This window comes from Nicotiana tabacum, chromosome 11 (assembly GCF_000715075.1).
Source record: "Nicotiana tabacum cultivar K326 chromosome 11, ASM71507v2, whole genome shotgun sequence".
NCBI lineage: Eukaryota > Viridiplantae > Streptophyta > Magnoliopsida > Solanales > Solanaceae > Nicotiana > Nicotiana tabacum.
This window is the reverse complement of record NC_134090.1, coordinates 93,095,953-93,113,366: the sequence shown is the minus strand read 5'-3', so window position 1 is coordinate 93,113,366 and position 17,414 is coordinate 93,095,953. Positions and strand designations below refer to the sequence as shown.

The 17,414-nt window shown below is 35.6% G+C and overlaps 1 protein-coding gene across 1 annotated transcript; it reads right to left on the bottom strand.

Moving 5' to 3' along the window:
- Positions 1–501: 501 nt before the first annotated feature.
- Positions 502–5,510, bottom strand: LOC107762803 (transcription factor RF2b). The gene is made up of 4 exons (XM_016581200.2): positions 4,939–5,510; positions 2,065–2,197; positions 1,436–1,520; positions 502–1,155 (listed from the first exon to the last, which is right to left on the bottom strand). The coding sequence occupies exons 1-4, from the start codon at positions 5,379–5,381 to the stop codon at positions 785–787; spliced, it is 1,032 nt and encodes a 343-aa protein (XP_016436686.1). The 5' UTR covers positions 5,382–5,510; the 3' UTR covers positions 502–784.
- Between the last annotated feature and the right edge of the window lie 11,904 nt (positions 5,511–17,414).

Sequence of the window (17,414 nt, the reverse complement as noted above, 5' to 3'; positions counted from 1 at the left end):
CGTTTAAGTTAAACGCAATATTGTACTGCGTTTTCCAAAAAAAAAAATTTAATAAAACGCAGTATAATACTGCTTTTAACTTTAACGGCTAACTTTTTGTTAAAGTAAAACGCAGTATTATACTGCATTTTATGTATTTATGTAACTTTTTTTAACAGTAGAAACGTATTTTGTACCATTTTTGGCACTATTTAAGTTTCGAACCCAACCCCCAATATAGTACTTTGCTCATAAAGGTAAAATATCCTATTGGTACATGTGTATAACGGTCTAGTACGGACATGTACCATTTCATACAATCCTTATCCTATAATAAGTAGGGCGTTTCCACCCAAAAACTATCAGGATAAATTTATGGACATATGCAACAGTACCCTGAAAGTTGAGGGGAAGCAAAAGATCGTTACCTCACACAATAACGTGGCGCTTGCTACAAAAATTTCAAAAACAACTTTTTGCAAAGTTGAACAAGAATTTGTTGAAGTTTAAAGACACCATGAGTACGGCCATTGAGCAGTGGTAACAACCTTCCTTTAAAGTTACATGAATAAATCACAAGAAATGATTCAAACTGGCGGAAAGAAAAGAGGCAAAATAAAAAATAAAATTAAAAAAAACACATCAAGACCCCTGGAAGCTACTGAAACCTAAGACTCAAGTCAAATGGAACAAATAATTAATCAAAAAAATTGAATGATATCATGTTCTGGATGTTAAACACGTCAGTCTATGAACAATTCCATAAATAAGGTTGGGAAGGCGATTGCGCAAGTTGGCAACACAATCACAATGTACTGCTGCTCTCACTGGCAGAAATAGAAGGTGTTTCGGTCTTGACATGATGCATACCCCTGCCACCTATATCAAGACCCTGAAAACGACCAAGGGGATCCTGTTGCATTGTATCTGGGAGAGCCTGCCCATGGCCTGCAAGTAAACGGCGATGAGGAGTCAACAAGCTGTCCTGGAGGGAATGAAACTGCTGCATCTGTATGTTCTGGGATTCGCTTGGCCCTGACTGTGTCTGATGGGAAAAGAATGCTGATTGATTATATGGAATGTGTTGCATCCCCAAATTGTACGCATCTGAAGAGGACATTTCCCCTGTAGCCATTTTAAGTCTTTCCACTTCCTGTTTCAGTGCTTCATTCAGAGCTGTAATATAGGAACAGCAAAACAAATACGCACAGCATTAATAAATTTTCTCGCTATCAACATGAACTGGAATTGTTATTCTCTCAAATAAGCGGGGACAAAGCAAACATTATGACTTTCTATTTGTATATTAGAAAAGTAACGGTAGATTCAGTTTTGCTATGTATCCTGTCCATAAGAGGTGGAATAAGCAGCTGAGAATTTCAAGATGATGTGTAAATGACTGATAAACATAAAATTCTGGAAGGAAATGGAAAAGACAGAGAAAAGATAAACATACCATCACGTAACTGAGCTTGTTGTGCCATAGCTTGCAAACGGATCTTAAGCTCTGTGTTCTCATTAGTAAACTGGGTCGTATCCCGCTGCAGATGGAGAGAACAATCAGATGTGAAGTATCGATTATTGCGAGGGAGATGAATGAAATTCAGTAACCAAAATGTTGAAACATCTTTTGTTAATTTGAGGCATGCACTTTTTTCCCTTTGTATATGCTTCCCTCACTCCCCTACGAAAGGAAGAGTATTTAAGGGCATATTGCATGCAAAATCCACTTCAGAATTTTTGCCATGCATGGAATACTTGGAGGAAAGACACGCTTACTTTGTTAGACATCTAGCTGAGAAAAGGTATTACCATTTAAATGCAGGAAGTTAATCCCTAGGTTTGTCTAAACAAGGTTAATTTTCACACAAAATGAATGATCACAATGTTTCCATGGTCAAATTCAACCATCAAGTTTCTATTTATTTAAACAGACACAGCCGTAGCTGTAGCTGGAAAAAAAATGGCTGTTATAGAATGGTGTGCAGACAAATAATTCTCATAGTTAATGGAATACAATGCAATCTGTAAGCACACCCATGAATTTTAGAACAGATTTCGAAGTTCACGAAAAGGAAGAATTACCTGGAAAAGGGTTAATTGTGCAGAAAGAGTGGTTGCTTCTGTTTGAAGGGTCTGAACCTTTCTCTCAAGTTCAGTTATGTAACGGGCCTTCCTCTCTTTCGAGCGAGAAGCAGACTGCCGATTAGCCAAAATCCTGTATAACATTCTCAAATTAGAAACATAACGTGGCACTGCATGCATCAGACATGGTGGTGTATTGACTTAAATATTGGTACAGGCAGAGCATACTTAGACGCATCAGAGTGCTGGAGATTACAACAGCAACTACTACGCCTCGATACCAAACAAGTCGAGGTCAACTATATGAATCCTCATGGACCATGTTCCCCATTTAAATTCATCTCAGGCCAACATTATATGGACAAAATAAAAATGAAAAAATACTAGAAGTTCTCCATATTTCCTATTGGCACATGAATCTCTAATTAAGGCTAAAAAACTCCTAGAAGGCATTGGACCTAGAGTGAATGCATCAGAGTGTTGGAGAGTCTTGTTGTAAAATAGAAACATATTTCCATTTGGAGTTGTCTATGCTTCTTAGACAAGAGGCAGATTAGTAGTTTCAAGAAGCTACAGTTTCCTGACAAAAAATGCTCCGAAATACTAGTGCATAAATTGCCTGACAAATTAAAGAGGCAGATTAGTAGTTTTAAGAAGCTACAGTTTCCTGACAAAAAATGCTCCGAAATACTAGTGCATAAATTGCCTGACAAATTAAAGCTACTTCAATTCTAGTATTTAGCACAAGTTCTAGAATATTAGTATCCAATATAGCTTCCAAACTTACTACGATGAAACCAGTCTCACATATTCTCAGGGCATCATCAATGTGAAACATAGCGCTTCGCTTTACAATATGTCATTATCCAGTGTGATATGTAAAAAGGCTTCAGTATTAATACCACACAAGCAGCTTTTACGAATGACATTTGTAAGTAAGTTTACATATATTTTAGCTCTTGGCAAATCCGAATCAACACAAGCAATTTGTCAACTGCCTTCTTTGTTTTCCATTAATGGCATCAAGTTAAATAATCTCCTTCTGAACAGCTATCCTAAAATCACCACAAATCATAGAAGTCAATATTGGAATATCCCGAGTTTAGAGCCTTTTAAGAAAGCAGACAAAATGCTATATAGTGCGGTCATTTCTATTGGTTTCCAAAGTCACAGAGTGTGATCTATAAGGGGAACACATAGGATTATATCACATGTCCAGGACCATTGTTTTGCCTCAGATGTAAGCTATGGTACAGAATTATAAGACTCTGAATCATGTGATACTAGATGGACGAGCCAAACTTTTGGAGCACAACAAAATTAAGGTGAGTACAAAACTAGGTCAGGCAAGCAAATTTGGTATGGAATAGCACACCCCCTGCTGATAAAGGCCCATGAGTTAAGCCAAAGGAATCTTCCGTTTGGACTTTCTTGGTCCTAATAGATGGCCATCTTAGTAGCCAAAATCTATAGGGAATAAATTAAATGAATTTGGGCCTGGCATTATTTCAATTAAACTTGGACATGGCATTATTTCAATTAAACTTGGACATGGCATTACTTCACAAAAGAATGTCCCCCCAAGTGTAAACGTCAAAATGGACCATGCTAACACTATGTTGATTTTACGGGAACAGAGACCTTTTTGATGGACCAAACAACAATGATAATAAGCTCGTGTGATACTTCAGTAGTGCTAGGAAACTCACCAATCGGGATTAGTGGAAGCTACTCTAGTTCAGAAATTTTCTTAAGCAGGTTAAGTTAAAAGAGACATGATCCAGTTATAGACTTAACCAATCATTTTCCCAGTCCAGGGGAACAAGCTGATTGACATAACTTGGATATACTGCCATCTACTTAAAGATAGTACATGACTACAGTTAGTCTTTTTAGACTGTACTTTGCACTAAATTTCACTTAGTAAAGCTTAAGCTTCATTTCAGTTTTACCCAAATACACTATAAAGTAAGAACTAAGAATTACCTTAAAACAAGCAGAAGCATCTCTTAATAATGAGATGGATCAAATCAAACCCAATCTAATTGTTAAAGTTGCTAAACAAAAACTTGATAAGAAGAAGATAATGGGGTGCAGACTGGCTCTAGGAAAGAAATGACCAGTTCTCAGTTTCGATATAAAAAACTGTTTTGGCCTCTGTTCTGGAAAGTTTTCATGTCAACACGCATTTGCAAGTCTCATGGAGTTAGTCCAAGCAAAAAGGGTCACAGTTCAACATTCTGGTTTGGTAACTTCTAGTAATTTTAGAATAAAAATGCCACAGTTAATCTGTACTAACAAAGCATTTTGCTGGTTCAGCACACCATTTCTTGACATGAGAACTTGCACGAGTACCTCTTTGCCATCCTTGTTAGTCTAGTTTAGCGGTTTTCTTGAATCTTGCTTTTCTACAGATATGCAGTTTTAATTTTAAATCACTATAACTCCACCTCAATTTCACATATAAGTGTTCAATGACGTCACATCAATCCATCCTAATCACTGCTTATGAGAATCTTTAGCAAAACCATTAACAGCTTATTAACTCCCTAATTAGCTCAGCCCCTCGATCTCAACCACAAGACCCTCGTCTGAGAAGGGCCTTAATTCACATGACTGTACAGTATACACCTAGTACATTAACACTTAAGGAAATCCAGATCAACTTAAAAGGTAAAGAATGTTCGGGATCTCCAAGAAAGAAAGAAAGTTTGTTTAGTTAAGGAGATTTTGAAAGTAGTAAATCAAAATTTAAAAGGAAAACAATAAATGGAGGACTAAATCATGATATATATTCAAACAGATCTACATCGAGAGTTTCCTAAAATAGCACCAAATGACCGTTAAAATTAAACTTGTAAAAGAAATGTATACCTTTTGGCGCGCTTAGGATCAATGGTCCAAAGTTCAGCAAGTTTATCTGGAGCCATAGCTTTCTTAGCTTCAATACTCTCACTTAGCAACAAACTGGAACTATCCACAGAATTACTATGCCTATGACGTGGCCTACTGAAAGTCTTCTCTCCGTCAGCTACCAGTAGTCCACTACTACTTCCGGCGGCATTGTTGAATCCATCGGTAGGGTTGGATCCGGTGCCGAGTTTCTCAATGTCCATGTAAGTGGAGAAGAAATCGTCCTCGGATCCGATCTCCTCGAAACTCCCGGCGGACGCATCGAATGGGTCGGATACAAGATCTAGATCCTCCGGCAGCCGGAAGTTCACTTCAGAATGAGCTCGCCGGTGGTGAGATGGCCTGAATGTAGCTGAAAATGACGGCGTTTGATTCTTGGAGTTTGGATTTGACGGATCTTGCATTTTGACCCGAATGCGATATCCTTGGGAGATTCAGACAGTATAGGAAGAGGAGGAGCTTTTTGCGGTGGATTTAACTAGCAATACTACTAGTATACTATTATACTCCTTCCAATCCATGTTACCTCCTTTTTCATGCTCAATACATATTTAGTACTTCGAAAAGGCCCAAAATATTCCTATCATTTGCTAAATAGTTTATAAATATACTCCGTCTATCTATCCGTTCAAAAAAATATACTTTGTTCATCTATCCGTTCAAAAAAATACACGAAGTTAATTCTATTAATAAAAATACCCCCGCGACTAACGACAGAACTGATGGATCTTTCATTTAATGACGTGGCGATTTTTTAATTAGGTCACGTGGTATTATTGACCGAGAATCAAATATGGGTCTTATTTTTACCCATTTATCTGGTCCAACTCTATTTATTTGACCCGCCTAATTATTTTCTTTCTTTTTCTTTGCTTCTTTCCCTCTCTTTTTCCTTATCACCCAGCACACCCACTCTCATCTCACAAAGAATTTTTAGCGTTTCTTTGTTGATTCAATCTTTATCCTAGAATGTGATAATTTCAAGCTTTTTAGCACCTTGGTTTCAATTTTGTTGTGTGCTTGAATCAGTTATATGTAGTTATTTTTTCTCTGTTATTTCGTGGCTCTTTTGTCTTCTTATGAACAATCCAAAGATTTCTATTACTTGTCTCTTTCAAAGTTTCAATATTTCTCCTAGATTTAATTGATATACTTGGACAATTTTAGCATTTGGGCTCAATTTTTTTGTTTCAGATTTTTGGTTTGTTTTGATCCTTGTCTTCTTACTTAACAACCCAAATGTATCTGTTGATTTTCCATTTAAGAGTTTCAATACTTATCCTGAGTTTGATTGGAGAAATTTCAGAATCTGGTTTGAATTTCGGGTTATTTGATTTTGGGTTTTATCTATTCTTTAATTAATTTGTTATTGTGTGTATGCGGTGTCCCAATTGGAGAAGAAGAAAAGGGGAGGTAAGATGAGTGGGAATGAGTGTGATAGATACCACCTATTTTTGTAAATGGGTCGGATAAGGTAAATAGGTTAAAATAATATCCATTTTTTGTTCTAGTTAAAAATTGCCACTTGGCCCAACTAAAAATCGACACGTCAGTAAATGAAAGACCCACCAGTTCTGCCGTTAGACGCGGGGTATTTTTTTGTTAATAGAACTAACTTCGTGTGTTTTTTTAAACGGATAGATGGACGAAGTGTATTTTTTTGAACGGATAGATGGACAGAAGGTATTTATAAACCATTTAGCAAATGATAGGGATAGTTTTGGCCATTTTCCGTTACTACTTTAATGATATGTCTAAATTGTCGTTTATCTTTCATTTAATCGTCTTATTTGATTGACACTTCACCAATTAAACATTAAGAGTAAATTTCATATTTAAAAAAGTACGTATTAGATAATTCTTATTTTTCTAAAACGTCAAACAGCAACAAATGCAGAATTTGAGCTATGATTTCAACTGAACCTAATATATGTATTTGTGTGTGAAAAGTTATTACTAAAATTTATAAGAATTAAGTATAAATTTCACATACTATTTGAAAAATATAATGAGTTGGTAAAAATCTTAAACGTAGAAACATAAAATTTAAATATTGAATTTACCTCTTGTATAAGGTAAAATTGATAAATGTCAGGTGGATGCTCGTCGAGTTAACATGTGACAGTAAAGATAAATAAGATATGAGTCAATAAATAGTTGGCACCGGTTACGAACATATGACCGTGCTGAGTGAGTTCCGAAGATGCTGGAACCAGAGGCGAAAGTTTGAAAGAAAGATATCGGTTGGAAAGAGCAGCATTCAGTGAGCAGCCATTACAAAGAATCTTTGTATTTATAATCAACTGTTATACAACCATCAAGGGTGATTTTATTCATATTAAAGAAGAGCTTGATTTGGGGATCTTGTTTCCCTAAATAGAAAAATTTGTACTCATTGTAGACACAAAAATATATATACCCAAAAAGGCTAAATCTGCTCTTATTCTATTAACAACATTCTTTCTTATTGTACTATATATTGTTCTTATTCTTGTTTCCGGAAAAACTTATATCACAGTCAGACTTGTATTTTCTTCAAGTTTCTTTAATCAATTTATTTCTATTTTAATTATTTTATATTCTTGGATTAAATTAATTTAAATGTCTATAAACCACGTTACAAATTCAATTGTACCATTTTATGAATAAATATCCTGCTTTAAAATATTTAACAAATTTATTTTATTAAACAACTACTAATATTTGAACATTGATGAAGTAACTTGAGAAAAAGTATCAGTATAATTTAGTAAGGTCAATAGACTATTTATTTGTAGTATTTTTGCCTTTTAGAGTTAATTCATACTTTAAAAGTGAACTAAGTTGTATTGTAATATGATATGATTAATTATAATAGAGCATTATTTATTTTATTTTTCAGACTCTATATTAAATTTGACCAATATTTGGTCTTATAAGCCAATTTCCTTAATGGAATAAAATCTTGACATTGTTAGGTAGAGAATATAAATTCTTCTCTGCACATCACAAATCAATACTTACTACAAAAATGACCTATATTTATTTCTAAATTAGTGTGATTGTGTACTTAAACTCGTTAGTTGTAGTCGTTTATATGGGAGGTGGCGGTTTATTCTTACTCGTGGGAGGTGGTGTTAATGTTTGAAGACTTTGGTTTTGACTTTTTGACTGGAAAGAGTGAGTTTTACTTTCGGTGAGACGGGAGTCTCGTGGGCATATGGGTTCCACTGATAGTCTAATCATTTCGCCGGGATAGGGATCCGTGCGCTTGTCTAAGAAAAGGTTACAAACAACCAATAGTAGATAAAAATTGTTATCCCCTTAACTAGAAGTTTCGGGTTCGAGTCCTGAATATAGAAATATTTTTAATAACGAGTGCTTCTTCTTGAATGAGGCGTTTCGCGGTACGAATTCAAATATAATCAAGTTTCAATACAAATATTGAACACTGGGTAAGAATAAAAAAAGATTACAACAAAGATAATTTTGTTGAGTTCATGAAATCTGGTGGAATACGGATAAGGAATTGGATGGAAAATTTTATTTTGTGTCTTATACAACTGATATTAGTTGTATGAGACAACTTTTTTATCTCACAGTTTTGTGAACCCAAAAATATAAGATTGAGATCCACAAATTTGTGAGACAAAAAGGAGTCTCATACAACTAATGTAAGTTGTATGAGACACAAAATAAAATTTCTCGCCACTAAAGAGTTACGTAGATCTAGTGCTTACCGTAAAATTGGTGGAGGCTGGTTAGTTTTGGGGCCGCTAATTAAGCTGGCGTTTGAATTAATATTTTGTTGAAATTTTAAAAAAGAGTTTGAAGATACGTTAAAAAATAATTTTTAAAAGTTGAAGTTGTATTGGACATATATTTTACTTGAAATAATATTAAAATTTTATGAGTGAAAAATATATTTTTCAGCCAAGTAATGGACCCAGACTAATTTTTAGAATTTGAAAATGTTTCTTCAATTTTCTTTTTCAAAAACTGATCAAATTTTATAAACAAAGAATATTTATAATTTTTTTGAAAGAAAGTCAAAAAAAATTATGTCCACACGAGAGCTAAGTATTTAGTTATCATTTGAAGTTTAATGAAAAAAATAGTCTATTTTCAGTTACAAATATCTTTCTGGCATTCTCTTTCATTTAAATGTAAATCTATATCATCTCTTCATACCTTGCGCAAAGATAATATTAATTTTTGGGTGTGTCACACCTCCATTTTACACACCCGAGGGTATATGAGGAGTTTTTCCAATTAAAGTGACATTATTCGAAATGTGATTATTTTATTTTTATCAAAATCGCCACTTGGAATAGTTTATTTGGTGTCCCAAGTCACCGGTTTATTTTAAATCCCAAATCGGGGAAGTTTCGACTTTATTTTAAAAGTCTGCGAACCAGAAATTCTAGATAAGGAATTCTGTTAACCCGGGAGAAGGTGTTAGGCAATCCCGGGTTTTGTGGTTCTAGCACGGTCGCTTAGTGATTATTACTTGGCTTAAATTGTTTAACTACTTATTTTTAGGACCTATGTACATTTATCTTTTGACCGTTTTTAATCACTTGATTCATTCATAATTAAAGAATTGAGTTGCGCGTACGTATACTCTTTTCTTTTGGCGCGTCAAAAATAACGCCTTTTTTATTTTATTAAGAAAAGTTTGGTTGAAGTTGTACGAATGCTTCCCTCGAGTTACCTTTTTTAGAATTAAATTAGCAATTATGTTACGCGAACGTATATATAATCACAATAATAGTTTAAGTCGAGCCTAAAGCAAACTACGAGTGTTTAAGGTTATTTTAACATCTAAATTGTAATACCAATATGAGGTCCATAGATGATTTAATGAAAGATGGCACACCTCAAACCATTTAAAGGAATTACACTTAATTAGGCCTAACGATATTCTTACTTACAACTAATTTAGACTTAATATGTATAACCATATACGCTGGGCTTTTAAGAGGTTTGGGCTAGCGGCAGCCCCATTGCTTATATAAATTAGAAAAAAGTCCAGCTTTGAAAGCTGCATTTGGGCTCGCGAATTAGCCCAGCAGAGAAGAGCTTAAGACCCTCTGCCCCTATTGGAATTTTAATCAAGCTTCACCCATATTGGGCTTCAAGCTGGCCCAGTTGTGAATATCTACCGGCTGGGCCTATCTACCTCTACATTTTCAGCCTAATCTTACACAATGCACGCTTTGCAAAGTTATAACTCGCATCACTTTTTAAAGAAGACAATCAAAATCGGAACAATATAAATACAATTCAAGTCTAAAATTAAGTATACTACTATGATTTGTAAGACATGCATTTATACTGGAATTTACAAGAGGAATTTTATAACTAAGGGTTGAATTGCTGGGTTTAGTACCCAGGCCCATTCGCCTGGGCCCAGACTTACTTAGGTGGTTCCCAGATTTGGGCTTTGTTGCAAGTCTGGCCCAATTCGTATTATACTCAAGTGATTCTGTGATGTTGGACTGTACTCATTACAAAAAAATCATATGCTCTGAACCTAAACTAAAAATCAAAAATAGTCAAATCTCGAATTTAGAGCACTCCAACAGTCCATTTACTAACAAAAGTCCATAAATTTACAAAGTACTTCTAAATATAGCTATGTGTCTGAAGGAAAAGGAGGAATAATTAAGGTAAGGATATCATTCTTCCTAACTCTAAATCTTCCAACTGTTACAAAAAAAATCCTTTGAATCAGCTTCAACTTGCAAGAAAATCAGCTATGGAACTATTCCTTGCAGGCTAATACTTAGTTCCAACTCTGAGGCTTCTTACTGCCAAACCAGCCTTGGTTTCAACTTAGACTTTTATGAATCTGACCACGTTTAAAGGTTAGATTCACGAAAATGTTTTCAGATACATAACCTACTATATTATCAAACCAAGCTCAAATAAACAATGCAAGGATGAGAAGAAAAACAAAAAAAAAGTTTGATTTATGGGTTTGACCATATTAAAGGTCAGACTCACAAACCAACAAGGGCTTCAAACCCAAAGGCATAATATGTTGCCTCAGACCAATATAAGAATGAACCAAAGGGGGGGTAGTGTAATCCATGAATTTGATCATGTAGAGGTTAGACTCAATGAATAAACAAAGTTTCAAATATGGGGATCTAACATGCTACCTGACCAATGCAACAAAAAAGGAAGTGTATACCAGCTGAAGTAAACAAATGACCAATGCTAAATTTATACAAGGAAATAGATTCTCATGATATAAAACTAGATGGACAAAGAATCACACATTTCAAAGAAGAGCTTCAATATTGTTGCAATTTCAGTGGATAAATCATAACAAGAAACACGGATATACATCATTGATAGGAAAGAACAACTTGTATTTATCTTTAACTTCTATTTACAAACACTTAAACATAGAAGAAGTGTGTACCTTGAACAACAATAGAAAAGAGAAGAGAAAATAAATCTCTTGAAGGAAACTTGGAAGAAAAGCAGCAGCAAACAGAACACCAGTATTACTAGAGCAGCAAAACCAGAAAAAAACAATCAGGAAATCAACCCAAAACACAACTTTCAAACCAGAAATCCCAGCTAAAGAAACTAATTTCTAGAGTATTTTTGTGTTCATCTTGGTATTTTCAGAATCAGTATGGATTTTCCAAAGCAGTATCTGTGTGCTTTTCAGAACTTTTTGTGCAGAAATATTCTTATGAATGTGTGTCATTTTCAGAATGAGAGTATCTATATATAGGCGGCCTAGGATGGGTATTTTTTAGGAATATTCCTTATCCTAATTCGGCCAATAGTACTGCCTTTTTTTACAACCCTGGTACAGCTGTCCCTTTTTATCCTATATTTCAGCATCTTTTACAATAGCTAGGACAACTTGCCTTTTCTAGAAACTTCTATTCCTAGATATTTCTGAAAATTGTCCTAAGTCTTTTTAATTCAATTAAGACCCTCCAAGTTTGTAATGATTTACAGACTAAGGAAAACAAAACAAAAGTCTATCAAAAGATCAGAATGCAAATTAAAAGGGCAATAGAATAAAATTGATACAATTCAAACTAAGTCTAACCTAATCACTAATAAAAGGTACTTTATCTAATTAACTACATTAATCAAACTAACATTTATCAGAAAAACCATAAAGAAATCCTAGAAGTTGAACTAATCATATATATGAATCAAAACAGATTAATTAACTCAATTAACACGTGAAATCTAATTACAAAATGCGGGAGAGGAACATTTAAACAAAGCAAATACAGAATAATCGATTCACCAAAACCTTAATTAGGCCTAAACCTATGTAAAATTAACTTTTAGATGAATAAATCTCAACATGCTTTGATTAATCAAAAGAACGAACAAAAACAGTCAAAAGAAAAGAAAACCTAGAGTTGTGTTGACCCTAGACAAACGGCTAAAGAAAGAAAAAAAGATGAAGGAGATAAACAAGCAAAATAAAGAAGAAAAGAAATTACCAAAACTTCACTTCACATTTGGAATCCATCAGAACTTCGGACATATTTCGAACAAGATGAAATGAACTTGGACGACCATTAATCGATTGTTTTCAACGAGAAACAATCGACTAATGGACGTTTTAGGTTCAAATAGCCTAGAAATTGACCGAAAGTTGACAAAGGAAAAGTTAGGGTTTAGTTCTCAGATCCGAAATTTGAGTAGTTTGAAAAAGGTTTGAAGGAATTGGTTTGGGGATTTGGAAAGGAACGAGAAGGTGATTGTATGGTGTGAATTTGGTGAGGTTTGAAGGGATTAGGGTTTTGGGATTCCGGATTTCAATCTAAGATTCGAAGCTTCTGGTAGGGATTCGAAAGAATTGGTTTGAGGATTTGGAAAGGGGAGATAACGGGGATTGACTGGTGAAATTCTGGTGGTGTTTGGAGGTGGCCCGCCGCCGTGAAGCGATTTCCGGCGGCGATTTCCGGTGGAGGTCCAGAGATGGTATGAGAGGGTTGAGGGAGACGAAGTGAGGGGCTTTTGGGGGGTAGGGGGACTCATTCAGACAGTAATATAGTAAAGGATTAGTCATTTCCCACCCGTTATATCCAAAGTGTTCAACGGTTGAGATCAAAACTAAGAGATACGACATCGTTTGGTTATGGAAGGGGGTGGACCGGGTAAAGGGTGCTGGGACTGGGTTGGAAAAATCCGGGTGTTTGGCCCAAATTCAAAACACATTTAACCTTTTCTTCACTTAGCCAATTATTATATTTTTTTCTTTTTCTTTTCTTTAATTAAAAACCTAAATTAAATTCCTAAATTAATCTAAATTGTAAAACTAACCAATTACCTAATTATAAAAATTACTTGATCCTAAATTAAAAGAGAAAAATCAATAATCTAAAGATTAAAAGGTAAAAAATGTAAAATGGGTCATTTTTGTGATTTTCGGATTTTAATAAAATAAATAATTAACTAATTAATCATAAAAATGCAAAAACAAAACCTAATTGTAATGCATGGTATTTTTGGCATTTTTATGATTTTAATAAAAATTAAACGTGCACAAAAATGCAAACAATTAATAAAATTATACAAAAATCCTATAAAATGGCAAATAATTGGAAAAAATCTTTTTTCTTGGATTTTATAGGAGTATTTCATATAGGGAAAAAATCACATGCTCACAACTGCCCCTCTTTGCTCGGAAACACGAAGAGTTTTCGTGCAAAGATAAAATGAGCAATTACGAGCGATTTTTGCCCGTTTGAAACTCTGTGAGAAGCATCTTTGAAAAAGTATGACCGAACCTTGCTTCGGAGGTTGCCTACATATCCTTGGCTATAAAGGAATCAGGTCAGTGTTATTCTAGAAGTTTTGGTAGCTGGGACTACCGAAAAACTGTGATTTCAGTGCTGTTACTACTGTTACTGCTTGTTGAGCTCCTTATTACACCAAAATGAAATATGAAAAGCTAAACTAGATAAGCCTATCAACTACGAGTTACAAGATTCCTATCTATAAACCTTCTAAAGCTTTATCTTGAGTCTTGGATGGTTCTTCCTGCAGACTTTGATCTGAATCTTGATGCTTGTTAGTTGCAACCACTGGTTCATTCTTCTTCAGCTTTTCGGATCAAGGCGGGACAATGCAAAACTTGTGACTTCAATCTTTTCTAGGGAGTTTGCATCTTCTCCGCTTCTACACTTAGAGTTCAACTTCTTTTCTTATTTCTTCTTTTCTTTTATTTGGGTTGAGACTTCTTGTTTAGGTCATCTCGAACCTTGTGCCTCACGATGAAAACCTATTCAGGCACCAAAGCAAAGATAAGAACGAAATTTTTTGCCCCAGTTTTCACTAGGAAAATTTCGTGAGTTATTTGTAACAAAAATCTAAACTATTTCTATATTGAAAGCAATAAAATCAAGATTGTGTATCCTTGGGAAAAAGAGATTAGGGAGTGAAGCCCTATATCTATAATGAAATTAATTAGGGAGTGGAGACCCTATGTTGGAAAAGAGACTAGGGAGTGAAGACCCTATGTTGGAAAAATGACTAGGGAGTTGATACTCTATGTCTAAAATAAATTCAACTAGGGAGTGGAGATCTTATACTGGAAACGTGACTAGGGAGTGGAGATCTTATACTGGAAATGTGACTAGGGAGTGGAGACCCTATGTATAAAATAACTTCAACTAGAGAGTGGAGACCCTATGTCTAAAATAAATTCAACTAGGGAGTGGAGACCCTATATTGGAAAAACAGACTAGGGAATGGAGACCCTATGTCTAAAGTAAATTCAACTAGGGAGTGGAGACCCTACATTGGAAAAGTGACTAGGGAGTGGAAACTCTATGTCTAAAATAAATTCAACTAGGGAGTGGAGATCCTATGCTAGAAAAGTGACTAGGGAGTGGAGACCATATGTGTAAAATAACTTCAACTAGGGAGTGGAGACCCTATGTTGGAAAAGTGACTAGGGAGTGGAGACCTTATGTCTAAAATAACTTCAATAACTAGGGAATGGAGACCCTATGTCTAAAATAAATTCAACTAGGAAGTGAAGACCTTATGTTGGAAAAGCAGACTAGGGAATGGAGAACCTATGTCTAAAGTAAATTCAACTAGGGAGTGGAGACCCTATGTTGGAAAAGTGACTAGAAGTGGAGACCCTATGTCTAAAATAACTTCAACTAGAGAGTGGAGACCCTATGTTGAAAAAAGGACTAGGAAGTGGAGACCCTATGTCTAAAATAAATTCAACTAGGGAGTGGAGACCCTATGTTGGAAAAGCAGACTAGGGAGTGGAGACTCTATGTCTAAAGTAAATTCAACTAAGGAGTGGAGACCCTATGTTGGAAAAGTGACTAGGGAGTGGAGTCCCTATGTCTAAAAAAACTTCAACAAGGGAGTGGAGACCATATGTTGGAAAAATGACTAGGGAGTGGAGACCCTATGTCTAAAATAAATTCAACTAGAGAGTGGAGACCCTATGCTGGGAAAACAGACTAGGGAGTGGAGACCCTATGTTGGAAAAGTGACTAGGGAGTGGAGACCCTATATCTAAAATAACTTCAACTAGGGAGTGGAGACCCTATTTTGGAAAAATAACTAGGGAATGGAGACCCTATGTCTAAAGTAAATTCAACTAGGGAGTGGAGACCATATGTTGGAAAAGCAGACTAGGGAGTGGAGACCCTATGTCTAAAATAACTTCAACTAGGGAGTGAAGACCCTATGTTGAGAAAATGACTAGGGAGTGGAGACCCTATGTCTAAAATAAATTCAACTAGGGAGTGGAGACCCTATGTTGGAAAAGCAGACTAGGGAGTGGAGACCCTATGTCTAAAGTAAAATCAACTAGGGAGTGGAGACCCTATGTTGGAAAAGTGACTAGGGAGTAGAGATTCTATGTCTAAAATAACTTCAACTAGGGAGTGGAGACCCTATGTTGGAAAAATGACTAGGGAGTGGAGACCCCATGTCTAAAATAAATTCAACTAGGGAGTGGAGACCCTATGTCTTAAGTAAATTCAACTAGGGAGTGGAGACCCTATGTTGGAAAAGCAGACTAAGGAGTGGAGACTCTATGTCTAAATTAAATTTAATTAGGGAGTAGAGACCCTATGTTAGAAAAAACATAACTAGAGTTTGGGGACCCTAGGCTACCATGATTTTTGAATTTTCTTCTCTTTTTTTATTTAAGAAAAAATGAGTAAGAATGCAGGAAAGAATTTGGAAGAGACTTCCTTTTGGATTGATTATTGCTGCAAAACTATTTTTAGCCCTTGCACAGTTTCTTTTGGTGGCACCTGCTTCTTGCAAGGTTGCTTTGGATAACACCTATTTCATGTTTTCAAACAAAGAACAATTGTTAGTTTGAAATGGTGGTTGGTTTCATGGCCTTGATTATTTTGATCTCGGCCCAACTCTTTCGATGAAAACCTCTATTGCTCGCTGGCTTTCTGGAGATCGATCTTTCTTCTAAACCCAGGGATCTTGACTTTCCAAAATTTCACATGATGGTTCAACCGAGTGGGGCTTTGGTCTTTTCACCTTATTTTGCATTTATGGGCACTTGACCCTGGATTTCTTTCCTTTTCAACAATTTTGACTCTGAAGCATCGACCATCATGGCCAGTCGAGATCGACTTGCTGCACCTGCCGAGGCTGGGTGCTTTTCCTTGAATTTGGATTTTGTTAAGCAGAACCCTGTAAAACCAATCTTGCCACCTTTTCTTTATATTAGTTTCGGAGAAGGATTAAACCGAAAGGGATTCAAAGAAAAGTAAACAAAGGACGAGATAATGAATTTAACAAGAAGTGTCCCTTTAGGGGGAAAGAAAGAAAGTCTTATCTGGAGTACATGCAGATTTCAATATACATGGCATGCTTCTTGGATTGGATACCCGAACTGCGCAACCATCCAATCTCTTATAAACCCATCATAACTCGTATCTTAAAATCGAGAAACCTTGCCAGGACTTTATCAGTGCCGATGTTTGTAGGGAATTCCTTCTTTTCGATCAATGCCATTTGCGGGTTTTCGCCAATTGACCTCTCTCATTTCTCTTCTTACTGTCGCCTTATAGTGCTCTTTGCGAGTTTTCACTAATCAATATTCTATCATTTTCAGTTTCTCCGCTCACCATCGTCTTACGGTGCCCGTGTGGGTTTTCACCAATAAGACTCTCTCATTTTATTTCTCTTATTTGATTGTGTCGGATCCAATAACCTCCCCTTGTGAACTTCTTTTATCGATCGATCCGAAGGGATTTGAATAGGATTTTGGGTAACAAGAGTTTGGATTGATCTACAACTTTGGAACCTTTCAGGCGACTGTTGTCGAACCTTTATGAATTCTGCCCCAGTTTCAACTTAGGGGGGAATGCGGATTTTTGTTTTGGTTTGACTGAACCCCAGAGAGAGGCTGCCTACGTATCCTTTCGGAATCAAGTCAAACGTAGTTCAAGGAAACTTTGTTT

What these genes read in the sequence shown, in the direction of transcription:
- LOC107762803 (XM_016581200.2), bottom strand. Translation starts at nt 5,381, where the DNA reads ATGCAAGATCCGTCAAATCCAAACTCCAAGAATCAAACGCCGTCATTT. An exon ending in CACAATTAACCCTTTTCCAG is followed by an intron (nt 1,521 to 2,064) that starts GTAATTCTTCCT and finishes CTCCATCTGCAG; the next exon opens with CGGGATACGACCCAGTTTAC. An exon ending in ACAAGCTCAGTTACGTGATG is followed by an intron (nt 1,156 to 1,435) that starts GTATGTTTATCT and finishes CCTATATTACAG; the next exon opens with CTCTGAATGAAGCACTGAAA.